This window comes from Eulemur rufifrons, chromosome 7, assembly GCF_041146395.1.
Source record: "Eulemur rufifrons isolate Redbay chromosome 7, OSU_ERuf_1, whole genome shotgun sequence".
In the NCBI taxonomy this organism is placed as follows: Eukaryota; Metazoa; Chordata; class Mammalia; order Primates; family Lemuridae; genus Eulemur; species Eulemur rufifrons.
In genome coordinates, this window is record NC_090989.1 from 128,720,226 (window position 1) to 128,743,931 (window position 23,706).

At 37.2% G+C, this 23,706-nt stretch overlaps 1 protein-coding gene across 1 annotated transcript in view; it reads left to right on the forward strand.

Annotated features, from left to right (window-relative positions):
- Positions 1–18,225, forward strand: part of KCNH8 (potassium voltage-gated channel subfamily H member 8) — a 363,798-nt gene extending 345,573 nt beyond the window's left edge. The window contains exon 16 of the mRNA XM_069473285.1: positions 15,937–18,225. Coding sequence (XP_069329386.1) covers positions 15,937–16,641 — 705 coding nt within the window. The 3' untranslated portion in view covers positions 16,642–18,225. The remainder of the gene's footprint in view (positions 1–15,936) is intronic.
- The last annotated feature ends 5,481 nt before the right edge of the window (positions 18,226–23,706 follow it).

Genomic DNA, 23,706 nt, shown 5'->3' on the forward strand with positions numbered 1-23,706 from the left:
ACATTTGACAACTCTGCTTACAAACAAACAAACAAGCAAAGAGAAATCTAACAGAAATTCTACCCTTTAACTCCATCCCCCTGCTTTTGAACTTTTTGTTGTTTCCATCCATATCTTTTTAAACTACATATCTCTCAAATTGTCATTGTACTTATTTTTGATGGGTTTGTCTTTTAGTCTTCCTAATCAAGATATAAGAGCTTTATATAGCACAATTACAGCAATAGGATATTCTGTATTTGTGTACTTACTATTACCAGTGAATTGTATACCTTTAGATCATTTCTTATTGTTGATTAATGTCCTTTTCTTTCAGATTCAGGAACTTCTTTTTTGCATTTCTTGTAGGACAGGTCTGGTGTTGACGAAATCCTTTAGCTTTTGTATGTCTGGGAAAGTCTTTATTTCTCCTTCATGTTTGAAGGATATTTTTGCAGGATATAATATTCTAGGGTTAAGGTTCTTGTCCTTCAGCACTTGGAATATGTTATGCCACTCTCTCCTGGCCTATAAGGTTTCCACTTAGAAGTCTGCTGCCAGACGTATTGGAGCTCCTTTATATTTTTTTCTTTTTTCTTGGTTCCCTTAGGATCTTTTCTTTATCTGTGACCTTGATTATTTAACAATATGTTGTTTAATGTCCACCTATTTGTGATGTTTTTAAATTTCTTTGTTATTAATTTTCAGTTCCACTACATTGTGATTAGAGAACACACTTTGTATGATTTTAATCTTTTAAATTTATTGAGGTTTATTTAATGATGTGGCATATGGTTTAACATGGAGAATTTTCCATGTGCGTTTAAGAATGTGCATTCTGACAAAAAGAAGAAAATAAAAGAAAAAGAAAAGATAACCCTGAAGGGAACTGTTAATGCAGGAAACAACAAGAGGAAAAAACAAACAAACAAGCAAAATTAAACTTCTTGTACAGGTACTTATGTTATTAACCCTCCCACTGGACAAAATAAAAGAAAGAAAGAAAGAATGCTTATTTTGCTGTTGTTGGGTGAGTGTTCTACAGATAGCTGTCAGGTCAATACTTATAGGTCTATAATGCTCAAGTTTTCTATTTCCTTATTGATCTGCTTGGTTGTTCTGTTATTGAAAGTGAGATATTGCAATTTCCAAATATTATTGCTGATTGTCTATATCTCTCTTCAATTCTGATATTTTTTATTTCATGTGTTTAGGGCTCTTTTGTTAGGTGCATATATGCATATAACTTTTATAACTTTCTATAGGGTGGACCATCTTCTGATTACAAAATGTTTCCCTTTATCTCTAGTAACATTTTTTGTATTAAAGCCTATTTTTCTTGCATTAGTATTGCCATTCCAGACTTCTTACGGTTGCTGTTTGCATATCATCTTTTTTCATCCTTTTACTTTTGATGTATTTGTGTCTTTTATTCTAATATGTGTTTCCTGTTGACAGTATATAGTTGGATCTTAAATTATTTTATTCAGAAAAAATTTGCATTTTGATTGGATGCTTAATCCATTTTTATTTCATATTATTAATGATATAGTCAGACTTATGTCTTCTATTTCACTTATTTTCTATATTTCTCATTGTTACTTGTTTTCATTTACCAATTGTGAGATTCTGGTATTATCAAATATTCTCTTTTGGGATATGTTCAGCAGATGTTCTTCCATTTATTTTATATAATTCCAAAAACATATATAATGCTTGAACATTTATTTATTCATTTCTTTGGGATAGAGTGTCACTCTGACACCTAAGCTAGAGTACAATGGCATGATTGTAGTTCACTGAAGCCTTGAACTCCTGGGATCATGTGATCCTCCCTCCTCAGCCACCCAAGGAGCTAGGACTACAAACATGCGCCATCATGCCTGGCTAATAATTTATTTTTTATAGAGATGGGGTCTCAGTATGTTGCTCAAATTGGTCTTGAACTCCTGGGCTTAAGCAATCCTACTGCCTCGGCCTCCCAAAGTTCTGGGATGATAGGTATAAGCCACTATGCCTGGCCTATATTTTATTTTCTTTTCCAAGATATTTAAAATAAAAACTAAAGGAATAAGTCCTTTGTGATGATATGCTGCTGGTATGTTTGGTTTAAAACTAATTCATATTATTAGAGATGCACGTTGGTCATTAGCATACTAAAGCTCCACGAATTCTTATAGTAAATGACTAAGTTAACTTATTGTTAGCCTGAATTGACCAAATGCATGTGCTTATGGATCATTTTAATGACAAAATAACTACCAGTGTTCTGTTTCCTGCTATCCTGTCTTGGAACAATACAGGAAGCACTGGGCTAAGGAAGTAGCCTCTTTCAGATATTACCTAAAACTCTATTTTTATCCTTTGTTTTATACTATTTTGAGTCCCTGCTTGGTTTTGCCCCATTATGTATATCAGGATTTATTCACTTTCTCATTTCAGGTCCCATTTTGACATTGCCAGAGCATTCTTGGTTTTTGCTTTTGCAACTGCTTAAAGTTCACTTCAAATACAGTCTTTACCAATTAATTTCTGTAGAGGTTTGTGCCATTCATGTTTTCCAAAACTTAAACACACTTGCTTTTATTTTTATCCATTATGTTAGTCAGGGTTCTTCCCAAGAAACAGAACCAATAGAAGATGGATAGACAGATGATAGATAAGCAGATAGATATAAATATATAGATGTAGATGTTGATATTGAGAGACAGAATAGTGAGTTGGTTCACATTATTATGGAGGCTGAGGAGTCCCAAGATCTGCAGTTGGCAAGCTGGGGAACAAGGAGAGGTCATGGTGTAGTTCTAGTCTGAGCTGAAAGGCCTGAGAACCAGGAGAGCCAATGGTATAAGTTCCAGTCCAAAAGCCAGCGGGCCTGAGATCCAAAAAGAGAGGATTTTTCAGTTCAAATCCAAAGCCATAAAAGACCAATGTCTCAGCTCAAACAGGCAGGATGTGTTCCCTCTTACCTAGTCTTTTTGTTCTGTTTAGGTCTTCAATTGATTGGATGAGACCCATTCACATTAGAGAGGGCAATCTGCTATACTCAGTCTACTGATTCAAATACTAACCTCATCCAGAAGCACACTCACAGGCACACCCAGAATAATGTTTGACCAAATGTCTGGGCACCCCATGACCCAATCAAGTTGACACACAAAATTAGCCATCACATCCACTGAATGTCTTCTGTCTGTCAGTCTAGTGGCCTTCTTTACAGTTTAAGTCATTAGCCCATTTGAGTGTCTAAATTGCTTTGAGGGGAATAATTCTTGTTTTCTAAGGAGGATAATAATTCTTTTTAGACCCTGATTGGGTCTAAAATTTTAAAAGAAATTCCCCATGGCAAAATTTCATGGTTCTTTTGTGAGATAAAACTAAACATTTCTCAAACTCCAGAATTCAGAATGGTATTTCTGTTTTACCTTTTACAACTCAATATATTGTAAATTACATATATGTGTGATGAGAACCGATATTTGAGAAAGCTAAGTTCTATTCTTGATCTACACTCCTTTGCTGGGAATCTCAGTGAGATAGAGATCTTTGTTTTATATTACACAATAGCACATTGTTACCTTTAAGAGATATGAAAAGCTCATTCTTTTCAACTTGGCCTCTAGCATTTTAGAGACCAAGCTCTTGTTGCTGTTGAGTCCAACGGAAGAGGCTCTTCTTTTCAGAGATGACTGTGTTTGCATTACATCTCATAACTGGATCATAAGTCATGTCCTTTAAAGATAGCTATTCCAGTCATGTCCTTATATGCATTATTTTCCTAAGGCTTTAGAGAGGATTATTTTATATAGTCACTAGGACCCAACAGTTAAATTTCAAATTTTGTTTTGTAACATCAACATGTTTTAATTTTCTTTCCTCATGTTTAGCCTCCTCAAAAAGTCTAGTTACTGTTTCTAAAATATTGAAGAGTCCCACCATTCTCAGATAAGCACTCTTATAGGATAATTTATATTGAGGTAACAGATGCCAAATCTCATTGACTAAAATTTATTTCTTGTTTAAGCAAAATGCCTAACACAGGTCAGCAGAAGTAGCTCCACTACCTGGAATGTCGCTGATTGGCTATTTTCCATTTGAAGAGTGAAGCATAGACAATTGTTTGGCTTGAAAGATATACACATCATTTCTGTTCATATTTTATTAATCAGAGCTAATTCCATGTGCACAATTAATTTCCAAGGGCAAGAATGTTTAATCTTCTGTGTACCCCCAAAGAAATGAAAAACTGGATACTGGCAAACATTACTAACATCTACCATAGCACCCAAAAGTTAATAGAGAAATTTTGTTTCCTGTTTAATTTAGCTCAAAGTTCAATGTCAAAATATCCCCAATTAGATTTATCATATAATATCCAAGTAAACAAATACAAATAATGAAATGCCTTTCACTGAAAAACAGAGACAGAACTCAGTTGTGGACTAGGTTATACTTGAGAAAGTAGATCAGTGAAGACTCCTTGAGTCAAAGAGGTGAAATAATAATAGAGGTTGTTCTTTAATGAAGAGTTGATTAAATACTTTCCTAAATGCCTATGAAAAATTATATTCTATCAATAATTCACATAAGGAAACCTACATGAGTAACATTTTATGGTAAAGTTCATTCCTTAGTTCTCCGAATTAGTGTTACCATTATATCTTTTTGTTGACAAGTTGGTCAACTGAAATACACTAACAGAATTGCCTTCCCAAGATTTGTCTATACAGGCCTTTTTCTTCCTCATTCTGATCACATATATTTCTTTATTATCAATCCTCAAAAGCAAAATATGAACAAAGGATATACATTCATTTTTTGACATAGAAAAACCAAATCTATTAAACTGTTGGCAAAACAATTTTTTTAATTTTTACATATGTGTTATTGGTGTTAATGCTACATTTTGTGGACGCGAGTTTTTAAACTGGAATATATCCAACTAATTTATGCTTTGTAGGACTCTTTTTAGTTATTTTTCAGTTGTCAAGCCTGTATGAACAGGCAATTTTGTGGTTTTCATGAGTATTTTACTGATATTTAAAAAATCCTAATAGTGTGGATCTGTATTTATCAAAAGAAAAGAAAGATATATGCCACTGAGAAGGGTTTCTCCTGTGAGATGGGGATTTAAAATGCATGTAACTTTTAAAGATTGGGTACTTTTGTCCTCTTTGCCTGTGATTACTTATATACAGGCCCCTTCTTATCTTTGAATAAAAGGACTAAAAGGGCCCAAGTAGAAACCAAAGCCACATTTCAAATGGGAAATTTGAGTTAAGTTGAATAAAAAGACTATTTACAAACGAGTAAGTAGGGTGTAGACAAACCACAAGGGGTAAGACTAACCCCTCCCCAAAACAATAACAGTTCAGTACAACTCCTAAGACAGAAAGAGCCAGAGTAGACAGTGGTTACAGAAAACTTGAGTCAGAGAAATCTGGGTGGAGAAGGCCCCTTGAAAAGAGCTGTGTTCTCTTGTTGACGTCATCTGTGACCTTCCATCCCCTTCAGCCCAGAAGGGAAGCATCCAAAGGAACACATACCCCAATTTCCCTCTTCTATCTCCTTCTGATCTGCTGGTGTTTACAGCCCTATTAGATCTCTATGGTACTACATAGTTTATTTATTTACGTTGTTCATTGTCTTTATCCCCCCGTTTGAATGCCAGTTCTATGAGGATAAGAACCTTTATCTGCACTGTTCTCTGCTATATGGTGAGCACATACGTAGTACACACATTTATGGTAGATGAATGAATAAAAGATGATTAGAATTTTATCCATTTTAACCATCAGACATTAGGACATTGAAAGAAGAGAAAAATGGAATCTCAATTTTGAGTTTGAAGAGACATTCAAAATTTTGACATGTGAGATGCTCATCTTACAGATAAGTAAACTGAGGCCCAGAGAGTATGACATATGTAACAAGTTACATGAAAAGGAATAGAAATAAGAACTGACCCAGTCCAGTAGATTTTATTTTTATTGAGTGAGCTTTCAAAGCAGACCATCATTGGTCTGGATTGAAAAGATTTTTTTCTGAAATATTAGAAGCCCCCATAAAGGCTTGAGTCTTTGGTTTTCTTAAATTAGCCATAAACATACTTCAATTTGAAGCTTGATTTAACTATTGACATATAATTTAGGATAGGATAAGACTTAGGAAAAGAAAATCTAAACTAAGGATTTTATAGCCAGCAAAATTGACCATCAAGTATCAAACTTTTATCAACATGCAAGAACTTACAGTATATTGTTCCCATAAACATTTCCTGTAGAATATACTAGAGAACAAGATTTTTAAAACCAAAATGACTTGAAAGACATCATCATAAGGACAAATTTATCATCATTAAATATGTACTTATTTATGGAACTAAGTTTAAATGAGGGTTAAAAGAAAGAGATTATAAGTTGGCAAGGACCATGTGCTCTGACAATGTAGATATAACAGAACCATAAGAAAAGGAGAGTTGGGAGAGAATGAGAATAGAATACCCCACATTAACTGTGTTCAATAATCATAGTATGTATTAGCAGTCCTGGTATTGATATACTGATACTCTTGTATGTGTAATGGGGCATAAAGCAAATGAGTAATTATGGGATATCCTAATTCTATCATCCTCTGTACTTTAATAACCAGAATTCACAGTGTGGAAGAAAGGAGATACAAATATAATATGGAAAGAGTTATGAGTCAAGACAGTATTATTATATATACATGTCTACATCTCCAGGTTCTTTCAGAAGAAAGAGATAAAAACAATGACCAATTCAATAGCAGTGAATATCTCTAGTGGTTAGATTATAGTCTTAAAATACAACTTCTTACTGAAAGAAACCAGAGTGTCTTGGATAAATGGCTGTTTCTACTTCTGGGGAATGAAATATACATGATGAGTCTGGAACATCTTAGTGTACCAGACAAAAAGAAAGTTATCAAACAATACTAGGGTGATGTCAGAAGAATTTAGGAGCTAATATGAAGCATCTCTCACTGGCCAAAGAGGGGATAATTTGGGCTTCAGTAAGGATAAGTATGATGGATTAAAACACATAAAATATGGCTAAATTCATGAATTTGTCATTTAAAAAAACTAATTGGCCAACTGCAGGGGATAAAAAAGAAATAATTTATTTTATTTTAAATTGATTTTTATGAAAGGTAAAACCAAGGCTTTTTTCTCTTTTCTATATTAACTGGGGAAACCAAATAACCTATGAGAGAAGCATCTTTCTATAAAATTATTTCAACTAAATAACTTATAGAATTATATATAACTAGAATTAGAACATCACCACTTAGCAACCTGTAATGAATTAATGGTTCAAAGAAAATGCACATCACTAGCTGCTAATATCACAGCAAGAAAGACAACCAAAAACTATGTATTTCCTAAAAAAACTCAACTCCACCTGTAGACTTGCCAAAAAAATTGAAAAAAAAGCAAGTTAGACTAAACTTTACATTCTTGCTGAAAGATCAGTAAACGAGAAGTTAACCAAGGGACGAGTTCTGTAAAAATCAGGAATAAGATCATATGGTGTTTGTCAAATTTATAAAAGCAGAGATTAGAATGATGGTTATCAGGGCCATGGTTCCCGGGATTGGGAAGATGATGGTCAAAGACAAAATTTCAGTTAGATGGGTGGAATAAATTAGAGAGATCTATTGTACAACTTGGTAACTATAGTTAATAACAACATATTGCATATGTGAAAATTGCTAAGAGAATAGATCTTAGATGTTCCCATCACACAAAAAATGGTAAGTATGTAAGGTAATAGATATATTGATAAGCTTGATTTAGTCATTCCACAATATATACAGATACCAAAACATCAAGTTATGCATCATAAATATATATGATTTTTGTCAATTTTCAAATATAAAAATAAAAAAAGAAATTTCAAAAGAAGGAAAAGAATGGGGACTAATGATCTCACCCCATAGAGCAGGGACCAGCAGCATTGGCACCAACTGGGAGCTTATTAGAAATGCCCAGGCCCCACCTAAGACCTACTGAATCTGAATATAGTCTTAGTTAAGATCCCCAGATGATTCTTATATACATTAAAGTTTGACAAGCACTATTCTATACAACCTGTATTCTGAGAAGAGACAGATTTTTGTTTGGTGTTCACTGATAGCAATGAAGATCCCTTAGCCAGATAGCAATTTGGATATTAATCAAACTTTGTCACAGGAACCAGGAAAACAGATGACAAAAGCAGTGAAAGGGTTGATAAATAATGGATTACCATGGTGCAGCTGAAGTAATAAAGTTACGTCCAGAGGCCTGAGCTTGCAAGAAATTCAATGAAGCCATTGAATCACTTTCAAGGCTGTAATTTTGTATTGGTAACGCTAGACTTGTAATTCTTCTCTTATTATAATTTAAGAGGCATCAGCTGCACCTGCAAAAGTAAAACCCTGGGTACTATTCTTGTGATTTTCATTTATAGTCACATAATTTTTTTTTTACTGGGGATTGTCTACACTTAAACCTTCCAGTACTGCTGGACAGCGTTACCCTACAACAAGCCACTTCACCTCCCAACATTCTAGTCTCTCCATCTGTACACAGAGATTTACAAATTCCATTAGTAATGAGATTGAGATTCTCATTTGGACGAAATATATACAAGTGCCAAGTATGATGATTATTTTAGCTGACAGATAAAAAACACTGTCACTTGTTTTTGAATGCTTTGTGAAGCAAAAGACAAAGATGAAATTGTGTCCATCGTCTTTTTTGTTTTGCCTGCTTCTGGAGTTAGTTTGAATGTGTCTGAATCCTATTATAAATGTGCAACATAACAAAGGATTAAATGAAAAACCATTTAATTACCTGAATCATAGCTTGTAAAATGTATATGTATTTGTGGCAAGGGGAGAGGATTGGTGTAATTAGTAATCCTGAATTTAGAAAAATTGTGTCTAGCTGGAGAATGTGTACATGTTTGGCAAAAATTGAGTGACAGGTCAAGAACTCTTCAAGCTAAGAAGATTATGTCAACAGATGCTTTCCCCATCTGCTCACTGAATGCACAAATATGGAAATCACATTTTTTCTCTGCCCATCAACTAAAGTTCCAGTTAAACTCAGAGCCCATGAATTATATCATTCCAATGGCCAAGACTGAGAAATATAAAACATATATAAAATGAAGGGAAGCCATTTTATGTGATTTTATGTGAAATGAAAGGTACTGTCAAAGACACCTTTTTTTCTGCTCTGTGTTAGAAGCTCATACTTCTGTTTCCAAAAGGCACAATTAAAGACACACCAGAACAGCAAATCTGTGTTTACACCAAAACGCACAAATCCAACTGTAAAGGCTGACAATGCATGGTGTTATTGGGACAATAAGTCAATAGCACCACAGAAGGATTCTTTAAACCACATAATAACACAGTTTTGAAATGTCCCATTTTGAAGTCATGGGGACTTCCAGAGAGAGACGCAGAGATCATATGAAACATTCTTAACCACTGGAAGTATACTGGCATTTGCTTCTGTATCTTTCAGTGATATTTAGGGGAGATTGGTGAAAGTGAGTTATTTAAGTTCACCTGAAAAATAACAGAAACTCACAGTACAAAATTCACCATGCAATTTACTATTCATTAAATTATTCATGTTTCAACAAAGATTTATGAGGTACCTACTTTGTGGTAGGATTTGTGCAGGAGCTTGAGCTACTGTAAAGAACAAGAAAAACGTATTGTACCTGCCCACCTTGCCCCTCCCCCCACATTGGTCCTTATTCACTTCTGATCAACACCAGGCCACACATCCTTTTATTTTGGCTCACATATTCTTTATGGAGAATTCTCAATCCATCTGATTGCAATTATGCAAGTCTTGGACTAGAAATACAGGATCATAACACTTTTCAATGGCTTCAGTTATTGCTGTTACTATTTGCTACTGCAAAGATCCATGCAAGGTAACTCTAAAAATTGTAGATGTTTTCTTCTGATATTAATTATGTAAAAGTGTTAATAGGAATGGCTTATTTCTCCATGCTGAGGCAGAGGAAGAGTTATACAGATAACTGTGATTTTTATTTTCTTTAGGCAAAATAGTCCCTGGGGTAGGATTCCCTGACTTGCAGAAGTTCTCAACCAAGCTCAGTGCCTGTGTTGCATTATCAAATCCAGCCACCTGGGATTCTGACATAATACAAGTTATATTGGGACTAAAGTTTTACACCCATTATATTAATATTATTCAATTCTTACAACAAAGCTCTTGTGGAAATACGATGCAAAAGAGGGTGAGAAGTAACATTATATCAGTGGAGCTAATTAAACATGAGAAGAGTAAACCAGATACTCAGGAAATGTAGGAGCAGCAATGACTATTTCTAAGCCAACAGAACTTCTTTCTTTTTTTTTAATTTTATTTTTTTATTTCAGAGTATTATAGAGATACAAATGCTTTGGTTACATTAATTACCTTTGCACCGCCCAACAAGCGTGCCCATCCACCAGACAGCATCCGTTAGGTGTGAATTTACCCATCCCCTCCCCCCACCTCCCACCTGCCTGACACCCTGTGAATGTTACTTCCCATATGTGCAACAGAATTTCTGAGGAAACCTGGATGTAACAGAAATAGAAAAGTTGTGGTAGTTCGTGATTCCCTTCTTAGAGATATGGAAAGATCAGTGTGTGAATTATCATGGCTAGTTGGCAAGTCTGTTACATGGATTTTCCATTCATGACAGGAGGTGTTACTCAACAAAAACAAACGCATTGCCTGCAAACCTGCTGAGCACCTATGATTTGTGTGGTTAATGCATGATGCTGGGAGAACAGAGAAGGAAAGAATCTTTAGGTGCTTCAAAGTTTTGGATAGAAAACTGAACCACTTGGAAACACAGATGGTGTTTTCATCACTTCTTTTTTCTAACAGTTGGGATTTTGGAAAGGATAGAAAAATCTTGGATGTGAACAATTGGCTATGCAGATGGTGATGGTAAACTGGTTTGGCCAACAGTTTTAAATTCCAGACTGGTGGATTTTCATCCATAGAAGAATAAAGGGGAGGAGGAAGAAAAAGAAAAAAAAAAAAGAGGAAGAGGAGAAAATGGATAAAGAAAATATAACTTAAGAAAAGAATGTATATTAAATGATATTTTCTTTATCTACTATCTTTTTAAGTAGAAAGAATCAGAAGCCCACATTAAAAGTAGCCATCCAGAGTAGCAACCAGGGATGGAAAACGTTGGCCAAATTTCAGTTGATGAACAACTCTGAATAACTTAATTGAATTTGTCACTTAGCCTTCACAATGTAGTTATGAGATCTGGGGATCAGTAAATGGGGAAAATTTCCTGGGGAATTAAAACCACCCGTGAAAATCAAGTTTATATTGGGACAAATGGCAGAGTAGTGAGATAAGTGAAGTCGAGCAGAAGTCTTGGCCACCAGAGACATATTTCTGCAATTAGGAAGGAATACAATAAGAGAAAAGGGACTCTTCATGGTGGCAATGGCACCTGCTCTTAAAACTAGGGAATAAGACTTTGGTTTGGGAAATTTATATATAAAAAATTTAATAGTCATATAATACCTACTTTTAATATAGTACTTGGAATGAAGAAGGCCGGTTACAGATTTTTCAATATAATTTTGTAGCAGGCAGCTTTCCCCAGAATATTTATGGTAAAATCATGAAATAAAATAAATATCAGAAATGAAGGCAATAGGAGAACCCAAATTCCTTCAAAATGGCAGGCATGGTATTCATTTTTACATTCAAGTTACTGAGTGTATGTTGTATTCTAGGCATTGCCCTAAATCCAGGAGATACTGAGATAAATATTAATAAGAGTATACCCTCAAGGAACTCATAGCCTAGTTGGAGACAGACAGTCCTGTATAATGCAAGATGATCAGAGCTAAAAATGCTAAGCAAGTATTGAGAAGAAGTCGAGAAAAAGCTCTACATAGAAAATTAAATATCAGAAGAAGTTTGAAGGGAGAGAAGAAACTTGCCATGCAGAAAGGGGCAGAGGAGAAGCCCCCCCGTCAGAGGGAACAGCAAACACCAGGGCAGTGAGGTGTGAATCTCACTGTATTCACTCTGATGGTGTGCAAGGGAGAAAATGCAAGACGTGGGCCATTAAAAAATAAGGCCAGGCTCGTGAAGGGCTTTGCAATACATGCGCAGAAAGAGATTCTATTCTCTAATAAGAGCGACAGAAACCATTAGATATTTTAGGCTGTTGTTGCGGTAAGTGGGAAAACTGGTTCATTTGGTCAGCATGCTTCTGTTTGTTTTTATTGACCTGTATCTCTTTGCAGTACTCTGGTTTTAAGTTGTATTTTGAAGACATATCTCCTTAAGTGGACAGAGGCTTGTTCACAAAGTGGCACCAACAGCCATTTTTTTTAGCAAATGCATATCTTCTTACCATGCTGAGAAGAAGCACCTGAGCCACTTCCTTCATAAAGTAGAGACACTGCATTCTTTGCTTTCAACATTTAATGGAGACTGAAATTGTTCCTGTTTTAGAATGAATTTTGATAGCAAACCCAGCGGGAAGCAGTAAACAAAAGTGCAGTAAAACTTTACAGCACTTTGTGGCAGTATGTTGTCACCTTCAGTGTCACCACAGTCTCCACCTCCAGGAAATGCCATCTCTCCTTGTGACAGCTGGCTTTGTCCTGGTAAAAGAGAGATCTCTTACCTAACAGGAATCAATTCCCTCATGTAACTTTAATAAGATGCAGGGGTGTGTCCCCAGAGACACAGTGACAGAAATCTTCCCCAACATGTATTGATGATAACCCACTAGAGCTAAAGAAAGCTCCTTTTCTCGAGTTCTTTGCTCCTTTCGGTTCAAGCGAGGATAGTAATTTGTTTTCTGACAATGTGAATGCTTGTTTATGTTCCTGGAGCCAGTTAAGACTCTGGATTCCCCTTCAAAGTTCACGGCCTCAAAGTTGAGGCAAATGCACAGTAAAAAGTTCACTATCAAGAGAAATAAGTCAGGCATGGAAAGACAAATATCGCATGCCCTCACTCTTATCTGGAAGCTGAAAAAGTGGCTCTCATGGAGGTAGAGAGTAGAATGATGGTTATCAGAGGCTGGGAAGGGGGAGATGGGGATAAAGACAGTTCGGTTAGTGAGTACAGAAATACAGTTAGAAGGAATAAGTGCTATTGTTTAATAGCACAGTAGGGTGACTATAATTAAGAATAATTTATATTTCAAAATAGAACATTTGGAATGTTCCCAACACAAAGAAATGATGCATGTCTGAGATGATGAATATAACTGTCCTTATTTGATTATTATACATTGTATTCAAGTATTGAAATATCTTATGTACCCCATAAATATGTGCAGTTATTACATATCTATTAAAAAAAAAACAATGTAACTATAGAAAAGTATTTCAACCATGGGAAAATAACTGTTTGTTATGAAAACTAGAAAAATAGTTCATCAGAAATATGTCTGTTAACATATTGTTTGGTTCTAGTTCTTACCCTTAGGCAAACTCTTTTTTTTTTTTTTTTTTTGCATTTATATAATTTTCTGTGAAAAGATTTTACTATGTTTAATCAGTCTCTTATTTTTTAATGATGGCATTATTTACTTATTTAATGTTGAATTAACATTTCAGACAGTTTTAGCCATGAAGCTACCTTTTTGTTTGAGTCATTGTGCTCTTTACAAATTCTGAATACATTAGCACAAACCTCTCAACTCTCTCTGAAGCACTATCTCTTTTTGCATGTGATAATATACTATAGTAGAATGAGTAGCAAATTTAGAAGCCCTGAATTCTAGTTCAAAAGCTGTCATTCATGAAATAAGTGACCTTAAAACTGTCATTCTACCTCTGAGTCTTAGTGTCCCCATTTTATAGGTTGGGAAGTAATAATATATCCCTGCCTATCTCAGCACTGTTTGTAGATTCAATAGGGAAAATGTACCTGAAGGCATGTTTTACTACTCAAACATTTATTGAATAGCATGATTATTGATATGCCTAATACTCAACATTGTTCTTCAAACACTGTGCCTTTATTCAATCCTCAATAAATGGCCAGTTGAAAGCATTTGTATTGGGAACTGAGCTAATGTAGCCTGCTGAATTTGATACAAGAATTAAGCTTAGACAATAGGAATGGATAGTTAATATGTCCCTCCAACTGTCTCATTTAGTGGCTGCCTTCTCTTCTGAAATGTTGATAGAAGAGTTAATCAGTTCAAGATGGGACCCTTGTGAATGTAGGTAGTGCAAAGATGTGTGATACTGATTTAAGTATGATCCATGTCCTTTAGAATTGAGGCTTAGCAGGTGATGAAATTGACAATCTGTAGTGAAAAATTCAAAGTACATTGAATTTTTCTCAAATTCATTGTTTCACTTCTTAAAATGTGAGGCTGAGAGGTATCTTGCCTTCAGAAGTTTAGATCTTCTGCAAGCCTGGAGAAGTTTTCAGTTGAATCCCTTGAGTTCCATACTGGCAGCAGGGCAGAAAGAGTTTTGGCCTGGCAATTTCAGGGCAGGTGTTACCAGTTGGTTGCCTGAACCATGGGAAAACCTCCTTCTGGCCTTTTTAAATGCCTGACTTTGAGCAGTGCTACCTCCTGATGGGCCTGCCAGGAAAAATTAGTTTCAGAATGCACTCACAGGAAGTAGACTGAATTAAGTTGCTGGATGAATTAGGAATGTGTACTAAAATGTTGAAGAAAGTCTGCCCAAAACAGAAATCTTGAATGAATCCAGTTCATTGAAGTTGAATTGCCCCCTTTTTTTTTTCTGATTGTATTTAGCCAATGGGTTCAGCAGCTTCTATTAGAGTTTTGTGGTTCATGATAGTAAAATGAAGTCATGGAAAATAAGATACAAAGTGTTATAGCAATGAAGGCAGAATATTACATTATGTTAGTGTTAGTAACCAAAGACTAGAAAATATATGTGTGTCCTGCTTTCTGAAATATAAGTTTTCCTCAATTTGAGGAATACAAATACTTAAGATAGATTTAAGTCTAATTCAATCTTCTGGTGTTCTCCATGATTAAAATATTAATGTGTTTGTTAGGAAAATAAAATATCTGATGAATTTTATTATTCACGTTAAGTGTAACATGAAGACTCTTCAGTGGTTCTTAAGTGTATGGGGGCCATGTCTCCTGATGAAAGCTAAATGTCTCACCTAGAAAACTGAAAAAGCACATCCAACACAATCTGGCTTATAATTCCATGAGTTTAGGGGTTCATTGATGAATGCCAGAAACTCTCAGGTGCCTCACTGTGCTTACCTGTATTTATCCACCTTGTAGGTCTTTTTATTTCTTTCCAACTCTCAATCCGTAGCTTTCCTTTTTCTGTGAACTCCCTCCCTAGCAAATGTGGTATGAGCTCTTGCTTACCATTCTCACCACCACTGAAGGCCACTTTATCTCTGGCCCATGATAAGCACAGACCTCAACCAGAAATGGCAAGAGTGAGAGCTGATATTCCCCAGGTGTCTACTCTGGGCAGGCAGTAATGCTGAATCTGCTGAGTGCATAACATATAATTAATTATCTGCTACCCTACACTGACTTGAAGTATCTGACGATTTTTGTGTACCATTGTGCATCCCATTAGCTCAGAGGTGGCAAAAGCTAGCATCAGCATTTAAGAGATGATGAATCCACATCTCCAATTCTGTTTAAGAATCCCAGAATCATTGATTAAGAATCTAAGACTACTTATGTTTCACTAGGTTCCTTCAAAATGAGGATGGCTTTAGATCAGGATGTCTGTACATCCAGATGCCCAGCCTATTCATTCACCCCTGGGGCTTGATTGGAGCAGCCTTTCGGGCTTTCTTACTAAGAAATCCCACTTCCCTGCTTCACTTCTCTGAAGTCTAGGCACTACCACATACCTCTAACTATTGCCCTTTGCTTTACTCTATCCACACAGGTAACAACATTGACTCAGGAAGTCTCCCAGCTAGGTAAAGACATGAAGAATGTGATGCAACTTCTGGAAAACATTCTGTCACCTCAGCAGCCATCACGGTTTTGCTCTCTGCACACCACCTCTGTGTGTCCCTCCAGGGAAAGCTTACAGACCAGAACAAGCTGGAGTACACACCAACCCTGCCTACACTTGCAAACAGGTGGGGCTGCTTATACCCAAGCACAACTTTGTCGCAGTAATATCACCTCAGATATTTGGAGTGTGGATCCCTCTTCTGTGGGGAGCAGCCCCCAACGAACTGGAGCTCATGAGCAAAACCTTGCAGACAGTGAACTTTATCATTCTCCAAACCTTGATTATTCACCTTCCCACTACCAGGTTGTCCAAGAAGGTCATTTGCAATTTTTACGGTGCATCTCTCCACATTCAGATACTACGCTGACGCCTCTGCAGTCCATTTCAGCAACTCTCTCGTCCTCTGTCTGCTCCTCTTCGGAAACATCTTTGCACCTAGTTCTCCCAAGCAGGTCGGAGGAGGGCAGCTTCAGTCAGGGACCTGTTAGTTCCTACAGTCTGGAAAACTTGCCAGGATCTTGGAACCAAGAAGGAATGGCATCAGTCTCTACGAAACCCTTGGAGAACTTTCCACTGGAAGTTGTCACAAGCACAGCAGAAGTGAAAGATAACAAAGCCATAAACGTATGATATCAGTGCACACGACGCAGCTGCCCATTTCAAACCTACTACTGCATGACAGCTTTAGTTTGCCTTTTCTGCGTCTGGCGGGTGTGAAGACTGGGCCAAGTGGGGAATCTTGCAGAAAAGAGTATGAGGAGCCAGGGAAAGGCAGAACCACCCCATACTGTAGCAAACAATCTCTAGACCCTAGAAGCATAATAGAAACATTTTTCTGTACAGGTATTAACTTACTGGTCTGTTTGACAGACTTGGGCAAAAGTCCAAAGACCCTGAGGGTCTGAGCAGCTAGAAGTCCCAGACAAAGAATTTGTGGATTAGTCTGATCCTAGGTGGCTTTTGTGAAGTGCAGCAAAGGTTTTTCCTGAATGCCTGTTTGTCATTCCTGAACAATATCCGTGGTACTGTTGGCCTCGGGAATGCACAGATCCTGCTGATCTAGTTTTCTTTTTGTGAAGGCAAAGGGACAATTATCACTGCATGTCATCTCCTAGACAATCAGTCAAATAGAGCTGGTGGCCAGCAGTTAGCTATTCGCACGTTATTTGCCATGTAAATGAAAATGTCTTTATTTATCAAAAAAAAACAGAGGCTATTTTTATATACTTGGTATGAAATATGTATTTAAACTATTTAAAATATTTATAATGAAATGAATGTTTTCTTTTCATTTTGGTAAAAAAAAAAGCTTGCTGTTTTAACAAGAAATGCACTACTGTTATGTATAGTAGACAAAAATTATTTATTATTAAGAGGATGTAGTTTCAAAAGGAATCCCCCTTTCATCTGCATGCAGTTTGCAACAAATATATCCTCATGCTTCTGGATGACAAAAGAAAAGTGAGGTCATATTTTATTAATGAAATAAAAATGCGGACTGAGTGTCAACCACGTGAGCTTTGGCATGGTGGGAGAGAGGGCCCCGTCTAGTCTTTGCTGACTCGTGTCGATGGCCTGACGTAAGGCTGCCTGCACAGTGCCAGCAGAAACGTCCCTCCTGCAGGCATCACACCTTGTTGCTCAGGAGCCCAAAATTGGTCTGTGGAAAATGAGATCACTTCTACATTGAGCCACTTTGGGCTCAAAGTGAAGGAGAAAGTCTTGGGTATGTCCTTCCCCAGTGCTTTTCTTTTAGGAAAGTTGGTAGACCAGTGGAAATTCCCAAATGGAGCCAAGACTTCTGACTTCTGACTTGTGGGAGTGATAAGAGTTTGCAATGGGTCAGCACTTTACCTTTTTTTCTTTAAACCTCCCAACAATGCTGTAAGCTATGCAGAACAGTTGTTTTCATTCTTATTTGGTAAGGGAACAAAAGCTCCAGAGACAACACAGTTAGGATGTTGGCACCATCTAGAACCCATAATGCTTTCTACACCTCACACCAATATGCGGATTCAGGTGCTGGGTTTGGCAATGATTAAAATGCCTTCACTTAAGTTTTTATTTTATGTTTAAGAACATTTAGGGCCTAGTCACCCCAAATATTCCTGGAGGACATATTGAGTTCACATTCTGGATTCCTCCAGTTTTTATTTCCCACCACAAAGAATAAACAATCTGAGACACGTATCATTCATTAAAAGCATCTAAACAAACCAAGGCTTCTGATGTTGTGTGAATCTTATATCCTAAAACCGGCTAGAGCAGCAGAGAGAAAAGTCATTTTCTATTTGAAAAATAAACACAGTACATGTCTATAAAGCAGGTCACTCAAGACTCAATGCCTTCTACTCACTCCCCCACCTCCAAAATTCAGTCTTTCCCTAAGTTCAAAGGAAAATTGAAGCAAAGGCAACATTCTAGATTCCATTATTCATTTGCACTCCTCCTTTTGCTCATCCTGGCCTTCATAATCATTCTAAGTGTAATCATTTTTAGAAAATCATAAGGAAGAGAAAATATATTTTATGAATTGGGTCATCATAAAGGTCTTCATCCTCATTGTCTTCACACTGAGTAGGCTAAGGAGAAGGAGGAAGAGAAAGAGGAGGGGTGGGTCTTACTGCCTTAGGGGTGGCAGAGGCAGGAGAAAATCCAAGAATAAGTGGGCTTGCATGGTTCAAACTCATATTTTTCAAGGGTCATATAGGTAGTATATAAAGGTAGTATAATTTCTTTCAAAATTAGTGAATAAAATATTTGGGTTTTTCAAAGTAAGTGAACAAATGAAATGAATTAGCTAAGTTCTGAGGATATGGGGACATCCCACTGAAATGGCTGGAAACCTGCCCATATTTTTCTATCCAGTCACTTACTCTGTATCTACTCCTAACAGCTGACTTTAGCAGTCATGAGAGCAGTCATGAGAGCAGAAATGCCAATGTCAACCTCTAACCTGCATGCAGCTGCAGCTGGACAAGAATGAGCAGCCACCTGGAAGAAGGGAGGCTTCCCATTGATTTCTTCCATGAGGGCCCCTGCCTCATCTAAACCTGCCCTACCTTATTCTTTACTGGCTGATTTTCTCATCATCACTCTGATAAATAGGACTCTCCCACATCCAGGCAGCACAGAATGATATTTTGTTTTACTGTATTTATGTGTGTTATGATATTATTCTAGGAAGTGAGAAGTCCACATTTTCCTAGATGTTTGATTGTCTAAACACTGTTGCTATGCAAATAGGAGAAGCCCTTGTCTTTTCATCAGGGGTATATATTTGGGTCCCTGTATTCTCCTCTCCTACACACCCTCTGCTGAAAGAGAAAACCAGGGATCCAGAGGAAACAGAAGAAGTTATATTTTTGGTCAGGATTATTTTCTTAAAACTTACATTGAGAACTAAAGTCTTCTATGTAGTTGTAATTAAGAGAACCAGACAGCTAGATTATGTGAAACTTTATATTAATTCAATAAGAAATTTCTGACAATTAAACCTACTTAAAAATGGAGTTTATTGTTTATTCCCAATAAAGTATCGTCTTAGAGGCTGCATGACTATTTGACAGGATAATGTTTTCCAGAAGGGCTCTGCATTGGGTATGAGGTTAGCAGAATGCCTACATCACAACCACACAGGGTACATGTTTAAAATGCAGAGAATCTGACTTCCAGGCAGTCCCTTTGGGTGGGACCTAAATCTACCATTTAGTAAACTACCTGGGTAACTTACATACATTAAGGATTGAGAAATATTGGTCTAGAATCTATAGAAGCACAAGTGTGAGTCCTAGCTAATTTATATATAAGTGGACCAGTATCTAAATTCTATTAATGACAGCCCTGAGTCTGTGACTGTATAATAAAGAAGTCTGGTTAGCCCCTAAATTAGTAGTTCTCAAACTTTAGTTCAAATAGTGTATTTCTGGGGAATCTTATTAAAATAGAGATTTTAGGGCTCTGTCCCCTAAGATATGAGCTGAGTCCCCAAGTGATCTTATTAATAATATGGATGTTCCAAGAAACAAACTCTAGAAACATTGTCCTAAGCAGTATAGTCATCCCTTAGATAATAATTTGGTTCTCTGGGAAGATGGACCAGGTAGAATCAAACAATTAAAACTGACAAGTTTGTGCAATACTATTTGTGTACAGTTCCTAACACATCAATGATTTTTTTCATTAAAGTGATTAAACACTTTTCTCCAAGAGAGCTATGAACATACATTCATTACTTCAACTAAAAATGCTTGCGTGTCTGTTATGTGCCATGCACCACCAGTACCTCTTGATTTGCTGTAAGTCCTTGTTTTCTCATTTCATTTGGATTTTCTAGAAGGAAAAAAAAGTGAAAATGCCTTTTGAAGACTCGTAAATTGATCAGTTCCTCCCAAGTAAGGAGGAATCATATTTGGATGTGAAGCGAGATAACTATTTGGTTAGAGGATGACAATTCCTATGGATAACTCCTGTGTGAAATGGAAATGCCAATGTCAAGATTATGGTTTTATCCATAACAGTGAAAACAGCCTGCTCCAGATAGTTCTTGCTAAAGCTACTTCTTCTCATGGAGTTTGTAGCTTATTTTCTAAGGTCATCTTTTTAAGACATTACTTTTATGTCTTTTTTTTTTTAAATCTGTAATGTTCCAAAAGTAGTCTTCTCTTAGACCACCACCATCACTGAAAATAGAGCCTCAGTACATGTGAAGCTCTATTAAAGTCTCTTCCAAAAAGGCTTTCCTTTGACTACTTCTTAAAAAAAAAAAAAAGGCAAATGGTTCAAATAAATATCATGTTGAGAAAGGAGCAGGAATTTTGGAAGGAGGCAAAGGGATGTTTGCTTCCAACCATTTTTCCTTGCTCCGTGACCTTGCTCTGTTGTTTAATGCTTCTGAGTGTTGATTTCGAAATATATCTAATTTTCAGAGTCTTTGTGAGATTTAATGAAGTACTTTGTGTGAAAGCTGTGCTGCCCGGCATATAATGAGTGCTTAGCAAATGTCAGTTCAGTTCCCTCGGCCTTCCACCTTCTCATTCCTCTCCTCTTTCCATCCTCCCTGATTCCCCCACTTTTCCTTGCCCCAACTCTCCTCTTCTCCAGCTTCTCCCTTCCCTTCCTTTTTCCTCCAACCTCCTCTCCCCTTATCATCTTCTCTGCTCTCTCCTCTCTCCTCTGTCCTTCATCCCGACCTCCTCTTTCCTCCCTCTCCCTCAGTGTCCCAGGCTATGTTTGACATCCTCTCTGCTTAGGTCACAGTCTAGCTTTCATGCTACGTCCCCTATACTCATCACCACGTTGACAATCAAGTCAGCAGTTAGCTTTTAAAAAAAGTTGTTGAGGAGGCACCAGAGTAGAACACTGTGCCTTCTCTGCTGCCAGCCACCTGATCTCCAGACCGTATTATGGCTTCCGACATGTTGATCTGAATTTTAGTAAGGCCTTATCCTAAATTCTTTACAATCACTGAAAGATCCACTCTCATGAATATATTCCACAAACATACCACTTTTCTCCCATAAAGTTTCTCTATGGATATTTGCTGTTGCTTCAGAATCATATATATACACACATACACACACACACACATATGTCACACTCAGCACCCCAGGCCACAGAAATCCTGAGCACTATCAGCAATAAGCCTCAGAACTTTCTCTGTGGCAAATGGTCTTGCCCTCTTGCCCGTAGTTCCTCTGGCTAGAAGCAGAGCTGATGAAATGCCGCCACTTCACATAGATGCCTTCAAAGCTTTCTCTGGTATCCCATTGAGTGAGTAGGTCCCACCAGAGAGAATAAGCTAAATGTCACTCCCTGCAGCTTGTGTCCTGAAAGAACCTGTTCCTTTGGTTGTGTCATTCAACAGGGCCCTGAATAAAGAGCTCATAAAAGGCGCGAGGACAGCCCAATGAGGCAGAGGCAGACCGGCACATCCGTACCTGTTATTCTAGGGAATCAAATAAGCTATACATTCTAGAAACAAACAGCTGGGTGGGCAAAACGTGTCCCAAGGGCAAAACTATGCCTTCTCAGACTATTTCCTTCTATCCTGGGTCTTTCCCCTTTGGAGATGAGAAGCTGGAATGGGATGGAGTTTGATGTTGCAGCTAAGCCTCTGGTTTTTTTCACAGTTGGCCTGATAAAAATAGAACATACATATGTGATATATTTGAGTACAATAAAGAATAAAATGGGAGGAAGTGAGACTTAAAAGTGTCTGTGCTTTTTATTTTTGTAAAGAACCAAAATACTAACTTGAAGGCACTGTTTTCATTTAAGAATCCCCTTTAGGATAAAGAATGCCCTAGCCCTTTGGTGCTCTTGCTTCCAGTGCAAATTTTTTTTTAACCAATGCTGATCCCTGAACTCCAGCTGGTAGCTTTATTCTTCACTATGATGTATTTATCTTGAGGGAGAATTATTTCTCAACTCAGTACAGGGAGTCAATGTTAAATGCTGCTAAGGAAGGGGCTAAAACTCAGCCACACCTTTCAAGGAACACAGAGCCCTCTGAGTGGCTGCAGCCACCTGGCCAATCCTCTGAGCATCTCTGGGGCCCCTTGCTATGACTGGCAGTGACGTCCAGGAGCCCCCAGGTTGGCACACAGATGTCTGAAAGTTGCCATGGTAACCTGTTGTCTAAAATGAGTCATGAGAGCTCCTCCTGCTCTAATCAGACAACCTGTGGAACCTAATCAAATAGTCGACTGTGGCTTCTAGTACCCAAAAGATATTTGAGCCCTGGACCTGAATCATTTAGTATATCTCTGGTTAACTTTCACAAAAACCACATCTACATGAAAGGGATAAAGAAGACAGCATTTCTGACTCTTGGTTCCCCAAGTGTGGTCTGTGGAGCAACAGCAACAGCTTCATCTTGGGAGCCTGTTAAAAATGCAAAATCTTGGACCACTTCCCAGAGCTACTAAATCAAAACCTGCATTTTAACAAGATTATCAGATAATCTGTGTACACATTACAGTCATAAACACTGGGATAAACATTGGTTCTTGATTCTGAAACCCAGCAGATCACCTGTGTTGCTTTTCAGAAACAGATTCTTGGCCCCAACCTCAAAGATTCTGATTTAGTTTGTCTAGGTGGGACCCAAGCACTGGTAATGTTTAAAAACTCCCCAGACAACTTTAGTATACATCAAAGGTTGAGAAAATACTGCTCTAGAATAGTAGTTCTCAAAATGCAGTTCCCTAAGCAGCAGCAGCAGCAGCAGCAGCAGGAACTTGTTAGACATACAGACATGCAAACTCCCAGACTGACCCTAGACCTACAGGATCAGAAACTCTGGGGGGTAGGGCTCAGCAATCTGTGGTGATTCTGATGTCAGTTAAAGTTTGAGAACTACGCTCTCATCTAGATGGCAAAGGAACCAGCACGGGCTGAAGTAGGTCTTAAGCAGAAAGGAATGTGCATATAATTACAAGTTTTATAATAAGATGTGCATAAAAATCAACCTTCCTCCTGGAGACTCATCATTTTCTTCCTATTTCAAATATTCCTATATTTTAAACCCACACTAATAGATGGACATATCATTTTCTAATTAGAATAGACTCCACACATTGCCATCTTTTCTACTTCTACAGTTTATTCTAGGGATATCCTTGTGACAAATTTTATTCCTAAGGTAGCATTGGTGCATCTCAGTTTTATGAGGCTAGGCTTGGGAAAAGAATG